Source organism: Chlamydotis macqueenii, chromosome 1, assembly GCF_036417535.1.
Source record: "Chlamydotis macqueenii isolate bChlMac1 chromosome 1, bChlMac1.mat, whole genome shotgun sequence".
NCBI classification, from domain to species: Eukaryota; Metazoa; Chordata; class Aves; order Otidiformes; family Otididae; genus Chlamydotis; species Chlamydotis macqueenii.
This window is the reverse complement of record NC_141556.1, coordinates 182,819,690-182,834,239: the sequence shown is the minus strand read 5'-3', so window position 1 is coordinate 182,834,239 and position 14,550 is coordinate 182,819,690. Positions and strand designations below refer to the sequence as shown.

At 37.6% G+C, this 14,550-nt stretch overlaps 1 protein-coding gene across 2 annotated transcripts in view; it reads right to left on the bottom strand.

Moving 5' to 3' along the window:
- The window catches only part of DGKH (diacylglycerol kinase eta), a 157,898-nt gene that overhangs the window by 14,235 nt on the left and 129,113 nt on the right, over window positions 1–14,550 (bottom strand). Inside the window, exons 18-27 of one of the 2 annotated variants that reach the window (XM_086771808.1) lie at window positions 12,576–12,710; window positions 10,922–10,996; window positions 10,650–10,767; window positions 9,609–9,719; window positions 9,366–9,462; window positions 7,151–7,258; window positions 3,933–4,046; window positions 3,509–3,643; window positions 2,171–2,337; window positions 522–627 (exon numbers count right to left, since the gene is read on the bottom strand). In XM_086771808.1, the coding sequence (XP_086627934.1) occupies window positions 522–627; window positions 2,171–2,337; window positions 3,509–3,643; window positions 3,933–4,046; window positions 7,151–7,258; window positions 9,366–9,462; window positions 9,609–9,719; window positions 10,650–10,767; window positions 10,922–10,996; window positions 12,576–12,710 (1,166 nt within the window). The remainder of the gene's footprint in view (window positions 1–521; window positions 628–2,170; window positions 2,338–3,508; window positions 3,644–3,932; window positions 4,047–7,150; window positions 7,259–9,365; window positions 9,463–9,608; window positions 9,720–10,649; window positions 10,768–10,921; window positions 10,997–12,575; window positions 12,711–14,550) is intronic. The other variant, XM_086771809.1, reaches the window with a different exon arrangement.

Here is a 14,550-nt window from a genome sequence, read left to right as displayed (position 1 = left end):
GACACTGATGAATGCACAAATGGCATTTTCTGCCTTCTCAGATATTGTATCGATTTAACATCAGGAGGGGACTCTCCTCTTTAATACTCTTTCATAAAAAGGTAGTTCTCCTAAATACCATTCCTGATATTATTAATAAACTTCAGAATCATTGAGCGTGATCTGTACAAATTCATCAGCTATGGGGTGTTTCCCTACGCACATGAAGGGCTGAGACTCCCTGCTGCTACACAGGGCAGCACCTTCAGGATCAGAAGTAACCTTCCCTTTAATTTCACCTTAGAAAAAATGGCAAAAGAGGGGAGATGATACAGCATCCATTCATCTGTTAAGCAATTTCATTTAAATCTGAGCAGCAGTATATAGATTTAGAAGTCTTGCTTACCAAAAACTTCAAGAATTATCATCCAACTTGTTTTAATTTCGGGACAGGGAGTACAATACCGTTCCTGTGTCACAAGCTTATGCACACAGATATTATAACTTATTTACTTATATGTAAATCTCTGTCCTTCCTTTACCTCAGGAAATCTTGGGTTGGCTTTATTTAATGCATGTGAACATGCATTAACAGCATGAGCAAGCTCCTGCTCCAAGAGGCCATGTATTTTTGCTGCTTCACAGATTCTACAAAAATATAAAAAAAGAGAAAAATATTTCTTACCTTCTTTAAAGAATAATTATTAAGAGTATACAACATTATCAGATGAGAAAATACACAAAGATATGTTTCACAAAGCACTTAAAAAATATAGTCCTTTATAACAAAAGTTGAAATACAAGTATCTCTTCAGGCAATACAGCACCTCATATAAATGATATCCGTAACACAGATGATTTATTCTGCTTTGAAATACTGAGACACATTTACTTGTCTTAGAACATAAATGCTATGCAAAAATTGTACAAAAAAACCCCATAGGGGCTATTAATTCAAATAAACTGTGATATGGATGGAAAACCCTAGCACATTAAGATATCTTACTTGAAGTTACCTTAAAAACCATTACACCTATTTCACAGGGCATATCGTTCAGATATGACATTAAAATTGCCTGCAATCATTTGAGATTATGGGAGGTCCAGCTGTAATTATAAACTCAGGACTATCTCCAGAACAGTAATTTTTTAAGCTGTCTTGGCTAAACTTCACTTTGCATAATTCATAACTTAAATTATTCTTCTATGTCTACTTAAGTCATCAGTACAATATAAAAAAAATACATAGTTCTTCAATTCCTTTATTATATTATCAATGTAACTCAACACATGCTCCAAGAATTTATTTTGATCATTAAGATAGTTTGTTATCATGATGAACTCAATAGCAGCTTTGTAAAATGTTCTGACTTTTAAAAAAATGCTTTTCTTAAAAAAAAAAAATTGAGTTTTTAAATGTGAAAATTGAAATGTCTTCTTTATTAAAATACTTGCATCTCAGGAAGAAAGTAGTTCTTAAAAGTAAGCAAGGCTGTGGGATCAGTTTTAAACCATCAGCTCACTATCATCTCAACCCATATGAATTACTGAAGTATCCAGGGGCACCGAAATGAGGATTTTGAGCATTAGGAGTGAAATACAGAGTGCAATGACAATGTATGAGTGGATGAATGCAAAAAGATAGGAAGATTTTATCTGGCAATTTGGACACCTTGAATGCTGGTGTGTTAACAGTTTACTTGTATAATATTTTAAGAAAACTTTCAGGTGTATTGAAAAGCACTCATTTTTTTTTAAATGTGAGTAACAAGGCTTTAAGGAGAAATAAGGTCAGGAGAAGTTAAGATCAGATGGATACATCCACACTGTTGACTTCTACGGGTTTTTTTTCCAATAAATATATTTTTGCTTTTGTATAAAAGGAGAAGTTTCAATCAAAAGCCTCTCTGCAAGAAGCTTTCCAGTTCTCTGTTTCCACTGCTCCTCCAGAAAGTTGATTTTCACAAGAAAAAAAAATACAGAAACATACAGAAATAAAATTACAGAAGTATCTAAGAAAAACATGCATAAACAAGTTGAGCCTTAAAAATAAAATAACTGAGAGAGTGGCAACTAAACATTAATCAAAATACAGGGAAAATATACACTTCTAAGTCTATGTATGCATTTGCATGAATAATTCAGTCATGGTGTCTCGGTTGCCAGTCCAAACTTATTAATTTTTCTGTACCTTGTAATAAGTTCTTCTGCAGCTTGTGAGCACAGCTGGATCTGTGCAACTTCTTCTTCTGTAGCCAACTCAACAGCCTGCTGAGGGTACAAGGGAGATCGAATGACAGGTTTACAGGAATCATACTTCTGTTTGTCTTCCCAAGACTTCAGGGTGTTTTCAAAGGCCTAATTAAAATGAATTATACATTCAGTTCACAGCACTTGGAGAATTCTTAGTTATTTTAAACTTTACTTGTATATTTTATATAACTTTTAATTTATATAAATTTTAGTTAAAATTACTTTAACAAACAACTTTTAAATTTAATTTTAATTTTATATAAATAATACAGGCTGTATAAATTATAACATGACATTTAATATTTTTAAACTTAGTACAGAGAACAAGTCACATCTACAAGCTCTCTCTGTCTCCTTCTCGTTATCCTCAATAAGTGTGTTCCAAAATAATAACAACATAAAGACAGTGATAATACAAGCACATTTTGTGCCGATAGTAAGATCGAAATCAGAAACTACAGGATTCAAACCTAAAAAATAGTGGGGAAAAGTAACACATTTACTAAAATAGAGTTCAAATGTCATTAACTCCACCCTAAATTCAATATGCAGTTAGTGGACACAGAACTAGGTGGCAATTACGCCTTTCACACAGTCACCCCAGACAAGCCTGACCTCTCCAGAGGCTTTCTGCCTAGATTCTGCTTGTGTCTGAGAGTGGGTCATGGGAGAGAGGTAGGATTAGTAGGACAGAGAGGAGAGAAATCTGCAGAAAGTTATTCTGAAAATTGGACATTATAGAACTTTGCTATTTATGCAATTGTACTAAAACTTCCAGTATGTCATTGTGTATAATACACCTGGAGAAGAAGGAGAAGGAGAAGGAAAAGGAAGAAGGAAAGGAAGAAGGAAAGGAAAAAGGAAAGGAAGAAGGAAAAACAAGGAAAGGAAGGAAGCGAGGAGGGAAGGAGGGAGGAAAGAAAGGGAGAGAAGGGAGAGAGAGAGGAAGGGAGGGAGCGAGGGAGGGAGGAAGGAAGGAAGGAAAAAATATTTTAAATTTTGACCATTCTTCTTCTTACTATATATTAACAAGAATGCAGGAATAGCAGTAATGAAACTGATAAAAGCTAACAAAGAGTTGTGTCACTTACACAGAAGAACAATTCTCCACCCAGCTTATTATAGAAATCATATAACTGTAAGCAATTACATAAGTTACATAAATAGTTATAAAACATTTTTGTAAGCACTGTTTTGTTCAGGTTAAAATGGAATCAAATTATTATAGAAACCGATGTTAGTAACGGTATCTCATAACACACTTTCTGGAACATACTCTGTCTCGTGTTAGCATCTGAGCTCTGTTCTTATGTATAATCTTAATAACTCCCGGGGGCTGGATCCATGCCTCTCCATCAACTTGCACTGGAACCCCTTCATCACCAAGTATGGTGATCTTTACTGATCGACACTGGAAAAGAACAAACACGTTATTTTACAGAGCAATAAATACTAATGAAACTGATGGGCTCTCTGAAATATGTTGATCACTAGGAGCTGTGGCTTCCCTCCAGGACGATCGCAAAGATGAAGCATTTTTATACTTCATTCATCATTGAAGACAATTTGTTACCCGTTAAAATTAAAACAACGTCAGTGCTTTATTAATGTATAGGGTGGCGGTCATCAAGAGTACGGCTACTTGCCAGCATCCCAAACTGCTGCCAACCATGTTGCGTGCTTTGAAGTAAGAAACAAACCTGAGCTATCCTGTGGTGCTGCAGTTTGATGACTCTTGAAACTGCCATCTGCATGCTGCCAAATACCGCAACAACTTCTAAGATTTTATCATCAAACGATGGAGCCCCAAATATCTGAAAGGAAAAGAAAATATTCTGGTTTTGATGGTAAATCTAGTGCTTATATTGCGTGTTCAATGAAATACAGATTAATTTACAGATTTGTTTTCAACATTTAAATGCTCTAACTTATTTACTGTAGAATAACTACACTGTCTCTCAAAAGTCAGGAGTGAGATACTGTAGACAGTAGGCAAATATTACTTAAAAACAGCAATGCTAATAGCATTTCAAATATCTGAACGATGAGACATATCCTTATGTAGGAAGAATGGCATTTTTCAGCATGCAGACTAAGAAATGTTTTTCAAGGCAAGATGACAGGCCAATTCAAATCTCCGCTTGGTTAATGTACTTAATGTCTAACAGGTTCTTGCAGTAAAAAGGAGTAATGGTGTCTTTTTTTTTCTCAGAAGTGCTCATCTTCTTATATTCTGAATTCTTTAGAAACTAACGTCTGAGTCCACACTCAGCTTTGCTAACCACGGCTTTCATACTGAAGAGGATCTTGTTTGCACTGTATACAATTATCCACTGTAAATATGAAAACTGCTTTTGTATGGAACAAGCGTCCTGATGTGCAGCCAAGATCCTGAATTTCCATGAGCTTCCACAAAGTACACCAAGTCTCATGTGTACCATTGCCACCCAGGGTCCTGCAGGGGAATTCTGCAGGAATTCCTGCCAGACCCAGTTGAACTCCAGACCACCTCACAGGAGAAGGTGAGGTGAGAAGCTTGACCTTCGTCCTGATATGCAATAGGGAGCAACAAGGGAGAAGTCAGCAGGAGAGATCACTCCAGTAAGAGTTTAACGGGTAGAGAGATCACTCTTCTGAGTGGTACTCAGAATACCTCAGTTGGCACCGTGGGCAGAGCAAGCTGCATCAGCAACACCTAAGAAAGGATTTCCTGGAGGTGAAGAATAAGAGGGTGTGGATCCAGGACTGTCTCATCCAGATAGTGTAAGCAGCAATGGCTCAGGGAGGCAGGGGATGGGGAAAAGGGTGAGGGACTTTGGTCCCTGCTGCCCACCAAGCCAGCGGTAGCCTCTAGCCCAGGAAAGTAAGCAGTGGCATTGGTCAACAGGCTGAAGAGGGCTTCTCAAGGAAAGGGCCGCACAGCACAGTTGCCATAGTTCAGTGCCACATCCAGGTGGCACTTTTCCTTGCAGTATCCCAGGATTGCACAGATAGTTATTGAGCAGATCAGTGTCAAAGAACAAAAATGCAATTTTACTGGGTCTAGACTGTTTTGAAGCAAAAGGTTTTTCCATCTGAATTTTTCCATTTACCTTGTGAACATCTTGAAAGGAGCAAAGACAAATTCTATTATTCCAAGGTAAAAAGGTATGGAGAGTCCTTGATCTAGCTTTAACAAGTATAACTGACATCTACAGGGCGAGTTCAGCAGGGGTTAAGAAAAAGTAGTTGCAAAATTTAATTTATTTTATGCTCCCATTTTAGTTAAAGGATGGGGAAACCACAACCAGTAAAAATATCTGTAGTGAAAATCAGCCATACCTTTTTTTTTTTTAATAAAACCAAACAAAGCTCTATGGATCAACGTTCAAGAAACAATTCCCTCCTTTCCTGTTGCAGGTCATGTTTCTGGCCTGTCTTCTGAACTCCAAAAAAAAAAGTGTGCCTAAACAAGCCCAGCTCAACACAGTCAGCTTGTGGCTGCCCTGCTCGGCTCACCAATAATGTTTCAGAAATAGTCACAGCTGTCAAGGCAACATCTTTCTTTTGTCCAGATCAGCAGAACCAGCAGCATTTCAGACCAGCACCACCACCTCTGATGATAAGTCATTCAAGACTGCACTAAAGCAGTGAATTATGCTCCTAACTCTGTCCAGAACAAACATGTCACTTTGCTGGCACATCTGATCACCAGAAGACTAAGAATATCAGTAAAACTGCTCCAAGACACACACATTTGCTGTATATCAGGATGACAGCTAGGACAGATCTGTCTCAGTGAGGCAGTCCAGGGAGAAAAATAAACTCCTGAACAACAGCTGAGAAGATGTTAGAGATGCTTTCGAGTTATGAATATGAACATGGAGTATATAAAAACTTTAGATATCCATAGCCAAATATAAACACAACTGTCATCCGACATATACCAAAAAAAAGAACAAGATATTGAAACAGGTTTAAATATTTTTTGTGACTTTCATATATATATATATATATATATATATATATATATATATAAGCAAAATAAACAAAGGACAGTAAGTCACAAGAAACCAAAAGCATTTTGGCAAAAAAAAATAAAGTTCTGGATTGCCTATGTTAAAATCACAAGCTAATTTGCAACTCCAGTTTTAGGTGATTCAGTCCCCACACACACTAAATCAGGACACAAATCAGAATTAGGATAATCTGCTAGTAATTGCAATTGTTGCACTGTGCATGAAGTGGATGGCAGCAGTAAGGTTGCTCCAAGTTGTAAGACATTTGGGTATCCATGTAGTGTAATGTTTCTTAGCATATGTAAGGAAAAGCAGAAAAAAGATACCTTAAAATATTTTAGAAGCACATTGAAAATAAGATTTTGAAAACAGATTACTACTCTCACTAAATTATCAGTCACTAAATGCATCAGTCCTCATCTGCTGAATCACCATCCCTTAGTCCAAAGCTGTCTGAAGAAGAGGAGGAAAATTCAGGTATAAACTGTGAGTGATTATCCTTGTCCATCTTGTTTATTGTTAGAACAGAGCAAAAAGAGGAATCTATGCTCTAAGAAATCTTACTTCCAGGAGTTTGTAAAACAATATAGAGAGAAATTGTTTGAGTCTCTGTTTCTAAAATTAGTTTCTTAAAATACTATCTCATAGAGCCAGGTTTTAAAAAAATCATTGAGCCTTATAATGAACATATTGCTGGAATGGACATGACAGAAAGCAATAGACAGCGAAAACTCTTGGGATATATTTTCAATATAAAATTCAAATACAAGACAATGCAGTTTAAACTCAAAACAGCCTCAATGAATAAGAGTTGCTAACCAAACTATACGCTACTATGATTAAAATTAAATGAGAAGAGCAGTTCATGTTATTTATTGCTGGTTTTGCCCAGGAGGTTACTTCTCTTTAACGTTACTCACATCATCTTCTTTGGTTCCACCCCAGAAATTAGTCCCACCAGCATAACTGGGAATGTTTAGCACAGCTATGCCCTGCAGACTTGGAAGGGGGATGTACTGTCCATCACACTGTAATGGATAAAAGCTCATTCAGTACATAAATAATGTGATAAAAGTAATCAGCTATTTTTAACACATGAAGCTTCAAGAGAGCTGGCAGGGGAGGACAGAGTCATTAATAGGTTTGACATAAGCCTATTCCATCCATGCTGTGAAGCAGCTCTAATACAAAACCTCTTCACCCCAATCTTAACACCAGTTTTTGCAGAGCCAAAAAAACACTAGTATCTACAGCAGAGGTGTTCCATGACTCCTCAAAGAAACATTTTCACAATTTCACATTTAGTTGAGTCTATTAAGCAGGGGAAAAAAAATAAAAAAAATTCAAGAATATTTCTGACATAGCCACAAACATGTTGTTAAATATAAGTGTTGTTAGCACTTGTATACTTGCCTTCCTGTTAAAATAACTTACTCTCCTCCCAGAAGTGCCAAGGCAAATCTAGGACTGACCCCACACTTGTTACCCTAGCTGTAGCTTGGAGTTGTTGACGTTGCAGGTAAGAGGTCGCTCCTATAACCAACGATTTATTCCCTCTTCCTTACCTCTTTATCCTCCAAAACCCATAAGCAACTCGAAGTCCTACTCAATACAATCACGGGATGACATAGGTCAATCTCACTCTACTTATGGCCAAGAGTAAATTTAAAGACGTCAATGAAATCACCCTTGACTGACAGCAGTACAACTGCCTGCAGAGGTGAGCCCAGTGATCTCAAACCATCCGACTGGAAGTCAAAAGTGCAGTTCTGCAGCAGGGCCACCAGCATGGATTTGAGGTAAGTTGGACATATAAGGTCATAAATGCTGGATGCAGGTGCTCCTTTGGGGATCATGAATTTGCCTTTAAAAAAGATGGCCAGATTACTGCAAGTTACCAGTCTCAGAGAAGAATCTTGAAATTATATAAATGAAATAGAAATCCTCAGGAAATAAGGACAAAATCTGTAGCAATTTTATCAGGAGAATAAAGAGATGCAAAATGATTTCCAGAAGGTGCTTAGTGCTCTCTTTTTATGATTTAATCTCAGCAACAAGACAGAATTTAACATTTTAATCAAAATGTGACAGTATCCAAAATATGCTGTGATATTAATAGATGCTGCACAGCCATTTGTATTGTAGTAAAGGTCTGCCTCCAACTCCTGAAATAGATATTTAAATTTCCCAGTGCCATGCACCTCATCACACATTTTAGCATAAGGCTAATACTATGCAAGGCAATATGAAATATGAAATTTCTGCTTGCTGGTTTACTTCCAGAAATATTCAAAAATAATTATGGAAAGGTCAGATTTGAATGCCTTATTGAATCTGATTTGAATCTTACTCAAAAGATACTTAAATTAGAATTCTATCTGCAGTATACATAATGTTCTTTCCTGTCATTATTTTCGCTAACTACTGCATAATTCCTTGATAATTACTCAATCTTTAGATAACAGCAATCTGCCACTACCAGACAAAATCCTCCTAAATCTCAGAGAGAAAAAGTTTCAGTACCTTAAAATTATTCTTCCAATTTAAAAAGTTATCTTCATATAAATATCATGAACTTAGATGTGAAATACTTAGCATGAAGTAAAAAGAGAAATTATGTATGTTCTCTGTCAAAATCTAGCCTAGATATTCTTTGGGTGAAAATAACTGTAAGCATACCATAGTCTTTTTCTGCATTTGGTAATGATTTTTATCTCCTTTAAATTCCCAGTATTGTGAAGAAGACTTAGATTTGACATTAGAACTTAAAAGACAAAAAATAACAATGTTTAGATAATTTACACTGCATTTGTTGTGCTGTGGTAACACCTTGCTTTTTTTGTGAGATTGCCTCAAACACCTATTATAGAGAAAGTCTCTATTGGTGCAGCTGGGTTTCGTATGATGCACATTCAGAATCTCCCTTCTTCTCTCAGGAATTTTTTACTTAAGATCATCTGTGTGCTCTCTTCTACACGTGTAATGAAGCTTTCAGATAGTTTAAAATGAACCTGAGGGATTAAGACTCTCTCCTTCTGTTTAGTGTATGTTCATTTCTGTTATCATCCTTGAAACTTGGTCTCCCCCTTTAATGCAGTGAACATAACAAAACATTATCTATACAAGAAAATTTACCTCAAGTTGAACTTTTTGTTCTAAGTTCTTGTAAGTTCTCTGCAGTAGCTCTTTTGTGCCAAGAACTCCATACCACATCATATTTTTTGTCCGACTTCTGAAAATAGGTAAAACAAGATTTACATATTGAAATACAGATTATTATGTCTTCTATTTGTAGGATAAGGAAAAAATTAAGAATAAATAGATAATAAAAACAAAGTAACAAAAATGTCTTGGCTCTGTCACTGACAATTATATTACCTGCACTTTTCAGGGTGCTCTTCTCGCTTGTTATTAAATTCTAGTGAAATTTTTGCATCTAATCCAATTCCAAAGTAGTTGTTCATGACACATTTTTCTGAATATCCCTCCCTGTTAGAAGAAAAGAGATAATTAGGTGTACATTTGTACAGTACCTGCACACATAGGGCTTTGACCAAGATGGTGACTGGTCTCAGAATAGATACATCAACCGAGAGACATCAAGAGACGTTTCCTCTGAATCTCCTTGAGGAAACCCAACAGCAGTTGAAGAGACAGCAGTTGAAGAGACAGATTGGTTGCTTGCTCCTTTGTAAGTGCAGGTTACTTCCTGCAGGGCAAAGAACAAATTGTACCAAACCCCCATCCAGCACTATTTCCACCATACCCAAAATAACAGTGAGATACGACAACATTGCTGCCCTGGGCATGGCTCTGAGACAGCAGCACCACACTGGACCAAGTACTCAGGCTGCATTTAGGCATGCTGGTGCTAGATGTTTGACTGATGCTGCTGGCACAGCAGTGCTTTGTTTTAGGGCAGCCACAGCCCACAGCCCTGATACTATCTGTAAGTTTCTGCCAATGCTCCATCCAGTTCTGGGCAGCAGAGACAGCTTAGGACACAAAATCTCCACTCACTGCTCCAGTCCTTAGGGGGACACTCTTGTCTTCCTCCTCTACAAGGTGCCCAGAACTGCTTCAACATCTTGCTGGCAGCTGAGTTTGCGTTCAGACCAGAGTTTTGGGCAGGGAAACCCAGCTCAGAAGGACTGCAGTCCTGTTCCTCTGAGAGCCAGTGGGCAAGGGGTAAATGAGCAAATGTCTCGTATTACTTCTGCTGCAGGACAATTCTGCACTACTCAGAACTAAAATGGCACAATACAACCTGTTTTCAGACCTTGAAGTCTACTGCTAACTGACAGCAAAACAGAATTTCATAATGAAAAAAAAAAAGATTACAAAAAAGTAAAAAAAAAAAAAAGCTTAAGAGAAGCAAACAAAATCAAAACACTAAATTTGGAAAAAAAAATTCCTTACAGTGAATCTGGATCCGGGTCAATAAACGGCGTAGCACCAAATGGATCGATGTTTGCTAGCAACATTTTGCTAATTATTGAACTTCCTGCAATAGAAGCAGCTAGACCAGCCCTCAAACCTGGTTAAGAAAAAGGAGGAAAAAAAAAAAACAAAAAAAAAATTTATTTGTTAAACAGAGAAACATATATTGTCACAATATAAGCCACATACTGAGAAACAAAATATTCATGAAATATGTATAGGGAAGTTTGTGTTTCTATCTCAGTTTTTACATATATTGATTATCTTTTCAGGTCTCTGGCTCTCTTGAGCAGAAAGGCAGCTATGCTGCAGTGTAATGGCTGACTCTCCAGGTACCACCATTGAAAAAGAAAAAAAAACAAGAAAATTCAGGATTTCAGGCCAACACTCATTGGCTGGCACAGTAACCAAATGGATGACCTAATATTCAAAAAGACTATTGCAGCTTTTTGTTTAGTTTAATCTTAATCACCAAACTGTCAATTATTTCCCTTTGGTCTTTTCTTCTGGAAATATTCCTAAGGAATAACCTCACCATTTTTACAACTAGAAGAGTCCTAGTTTAACTTAACTTAATTTTTGGAAAGGTCACAGCCTTGCCATGCTTATCTTGACTAATATCAAAGTCACTCTACAAAACACTGTGCAATGCATGTAAAGAAGGAAAAGTACTTTCTAAAAGCTTTCACTTAAATTCACCTAAAGGAAAATGTAAGCTCAGTTCCATTATGTTTTAACTAAACTAATTAAGTTAATTAAAAGTGTTTTACTGCTGCCTCATAGTATTAATTTCACTTCGATAAGAACAGATTTTTTCCAACTGTTCTTACTGCACAGCAGTTTTGTGTAGTTTCAGTTATCCATTTGCTAAGAGGTGTCTACAGACACCTCTTATTCAGAGGGTTGAACCTTAGACAGCTCTGTCCCTCATGCCCTTCATAGCCTCCATTGATTAGCATGAATGAGAGAAGGACTTGGGGATACTGGTGGATGAAAACTGGACACAAGCCAGCAATGTATGCTTACAGCCCAGAAAGCCAACCATATCCTGGGCTGCATAAAAGGAAGTGTGGCCAGCAAGTTGAGGGACATGGTTCTCCGCCTCTACTCTGCTCTTGTTGAGACCCCACCTGGAGTGCTGCGTCCAGCTCTGGGGTCACCAGTACAAGAAAGACACGGACCTGTTGGAGTGGGTCCAGAGGAGGGCCATGAAAAAATCATCAGAGGGTTGGAACACCTCTCCTGTGAAAAAAAGGCTGAGAGAGTTGGGGTTGTTTAGCCTGGAGAAGAGAATGTGCCAGGGAGACCTTATTGTGGCCTTTCAAAATATAGAGGTGGCTTCTAAGAAAAACTGAGAGACTTTTCACCAGGGCCTGTAGTGACAGGACAAGGGGCAAAGGTGTTAAACTGAAAGAGGGTAGGTTTAGTTTGGACATAAGGAAGAAATGTTTTACAATTAGGGTGGTGAGACACCGGCACATGTTGCCTAGAGAAGTTGTGGATGCCCCATCATTGGAAATGTTCAAGGACAGGTTGGACATGGCTTTGAGCAACCTGATCTGGTGACAGATGTCTCTGCCCATGGCAGGGGGATTGGACTGGATCATCAGAGGTTCCTTCCAATCCAAACCACTTGGTGATTCTAAGATCCTGAATTTCATTTTTCATCCTCTGGAATCAAACGGAACACTTCTGCTACATCTGGTGTTGTGCCAAAAGACTGGGAATCTTCCACATTATTTTGTATTTCCTACTATATGATAAAACATAAAGATGTGTGTGTTGGTTCAAAAAAAATTCAGAGCTCCTGGCATGAACTAAAAATCATTATTTGACAGCAAGCAGGGGAACAGAAGGCAATACTAAAGTTGTGTAAGGCACAGCAGATTTCGAAATCATAATTACCTGGGCAGATAATCCTAGTGTTAAGCACTGGAAGGTTTTCCTTGCTTGCAGCCAAAGCTGGAGCAGAGAAAGAGCCTGTCTGAGAATGGATACCTCGGCTTGTACGTCGATCTGGAGATCTTGGTGCAGTTTTAGCTGTGCAGAAGAAGTAAAAGTAGAGAACATTACTTAGTTGTATTATGGCATTACCAAATACATAGTTTTTACAGCCCTGACAATATTTCAATAGCATTAATTTAATCTGTTGCCATTCCATGACAAATGTCCTTCCCTCTCACACCACAGTTTTTCTTCTAAATACAGGGAAGAAAACTCAGAAACAGATCAAGTAACAAGCGCAAATTACAATGAACAAATGTGCCCAGCATTCATGTGACGAATTCCCCACTTATGCTTCAAGATACTAGCAAAAACTGCATTATATGCGCTTTAAAGTATTTAATGCTGCAGTAAGCTTCTTATAAACATATTAATGAAGTAATACAAATTTAAACTTAAATTCAATGTAAATCTACTTATAAACATACCTATATTATATAGTTAATTTTCATTTATAATAATTTTAATACAGATAGCTATACTAACCCATAGGCCCAGGAAATACCTGATCAACAGCCATGCTATTTGCTTCAAGCAACTAAAATGGATCCCCTGCCTGCTTCAGGTTTCTGAAAACCTCAGACAAAACCTCTGACATCTTTATCTACAGCTGACCTGAAAACTGGAAGGGAAGGGAAAGCTATATTCAGACATTCTTGTTTTCTGCAGTTAGAGAGATTGTGGGGAAGATCAGTTTACCATAATCTTTTATTTTTCACAAAAAAACCCTGGCAATTCCTAAAATAATTGAAATTACTTATTTGTTAAAATTTTCCAGAAGATGGATCAATAAAACCTTGTGACAGATAGCAAAGTCTGGTAGCTGATCAAATTGTTGGTGGCAAAGGCTGGTAATGGCTCAGGAAAAAGAAGGGGGAGAAAATCAAGGGAAAAGAAAAGATGTTCACAAAGAGGAACCAGTAGCTCAGTGAGGCTGGTTATCGCTGGGGCTGCCTCTGGAGATGATGAAGCAGGACAAGCTTTTCAGTGGGCTGACCTCAGGTGCTGTAGTTTACTTTTCTGGCAGAACTTGTTTCATGCAGGCTGTGAGAATATGCCAGCACCTGCTTTAGCCTGGGGAAGTTGATCTTTGTGAACTTCAGCCCCATCAGACGTAGCCAGAAACTGATGCCCCAGGAAAGAAAGTTTGGGTATTACCATAGCATTTCCATGTGCATGTAGAAAGCTTTTGCACACCAGATGATCATAGACAGACATTTCTTGGCTACCTCTGCTTCAAATCATCTCACATGTTAAAACTATTTCAGCTTAGCACAACTTCAACCTTGACCATCTGAAGAAGCTCAGAACAAAAAAAAAGGAAATAATTTTAAAGTGATCTGATGTATTCCTCTCGAAACCTGGAAACTAATTCAGCAACAATAGAATGATTAGGACTGGCACCAAGAAAGCAGAAGGAAAACACCACCAGGAATGTGGTGGGAAGGCTAAAATATACCCTTTTTTTTTGTGGCAGGAGGGGGATAGATCATGTCAATCATGATAACTCAGCCTGACAGTAACACGAGTGTACTGTCTGAAGACATTAATGAAAAGAAATTGCAGTGTGGGAAAATCTAGAGACAAAGGTAATAACAAGAACCAGGGATTAGAAATTGTGTTCAGATCAATTCAGACCAAGATTTGAGCATTCACTTTTTTTTAAGTGATGATAATCTAGCACAGAACAGTCAATGAAATGGCAAATTCTTCACCCTCTTGTATCCCAGGAATAGGATTAGACACCTTTCTGGATGACTTGCTTACGTCAAACTGAAATTATGAGACACAGAACAGGAATAAGTGGGTGAAAATTTCTGGACTGTTTTATATGAAAAGTCTGACCAAGTGGCCTAACAGCTCCTTCTGACTTCTG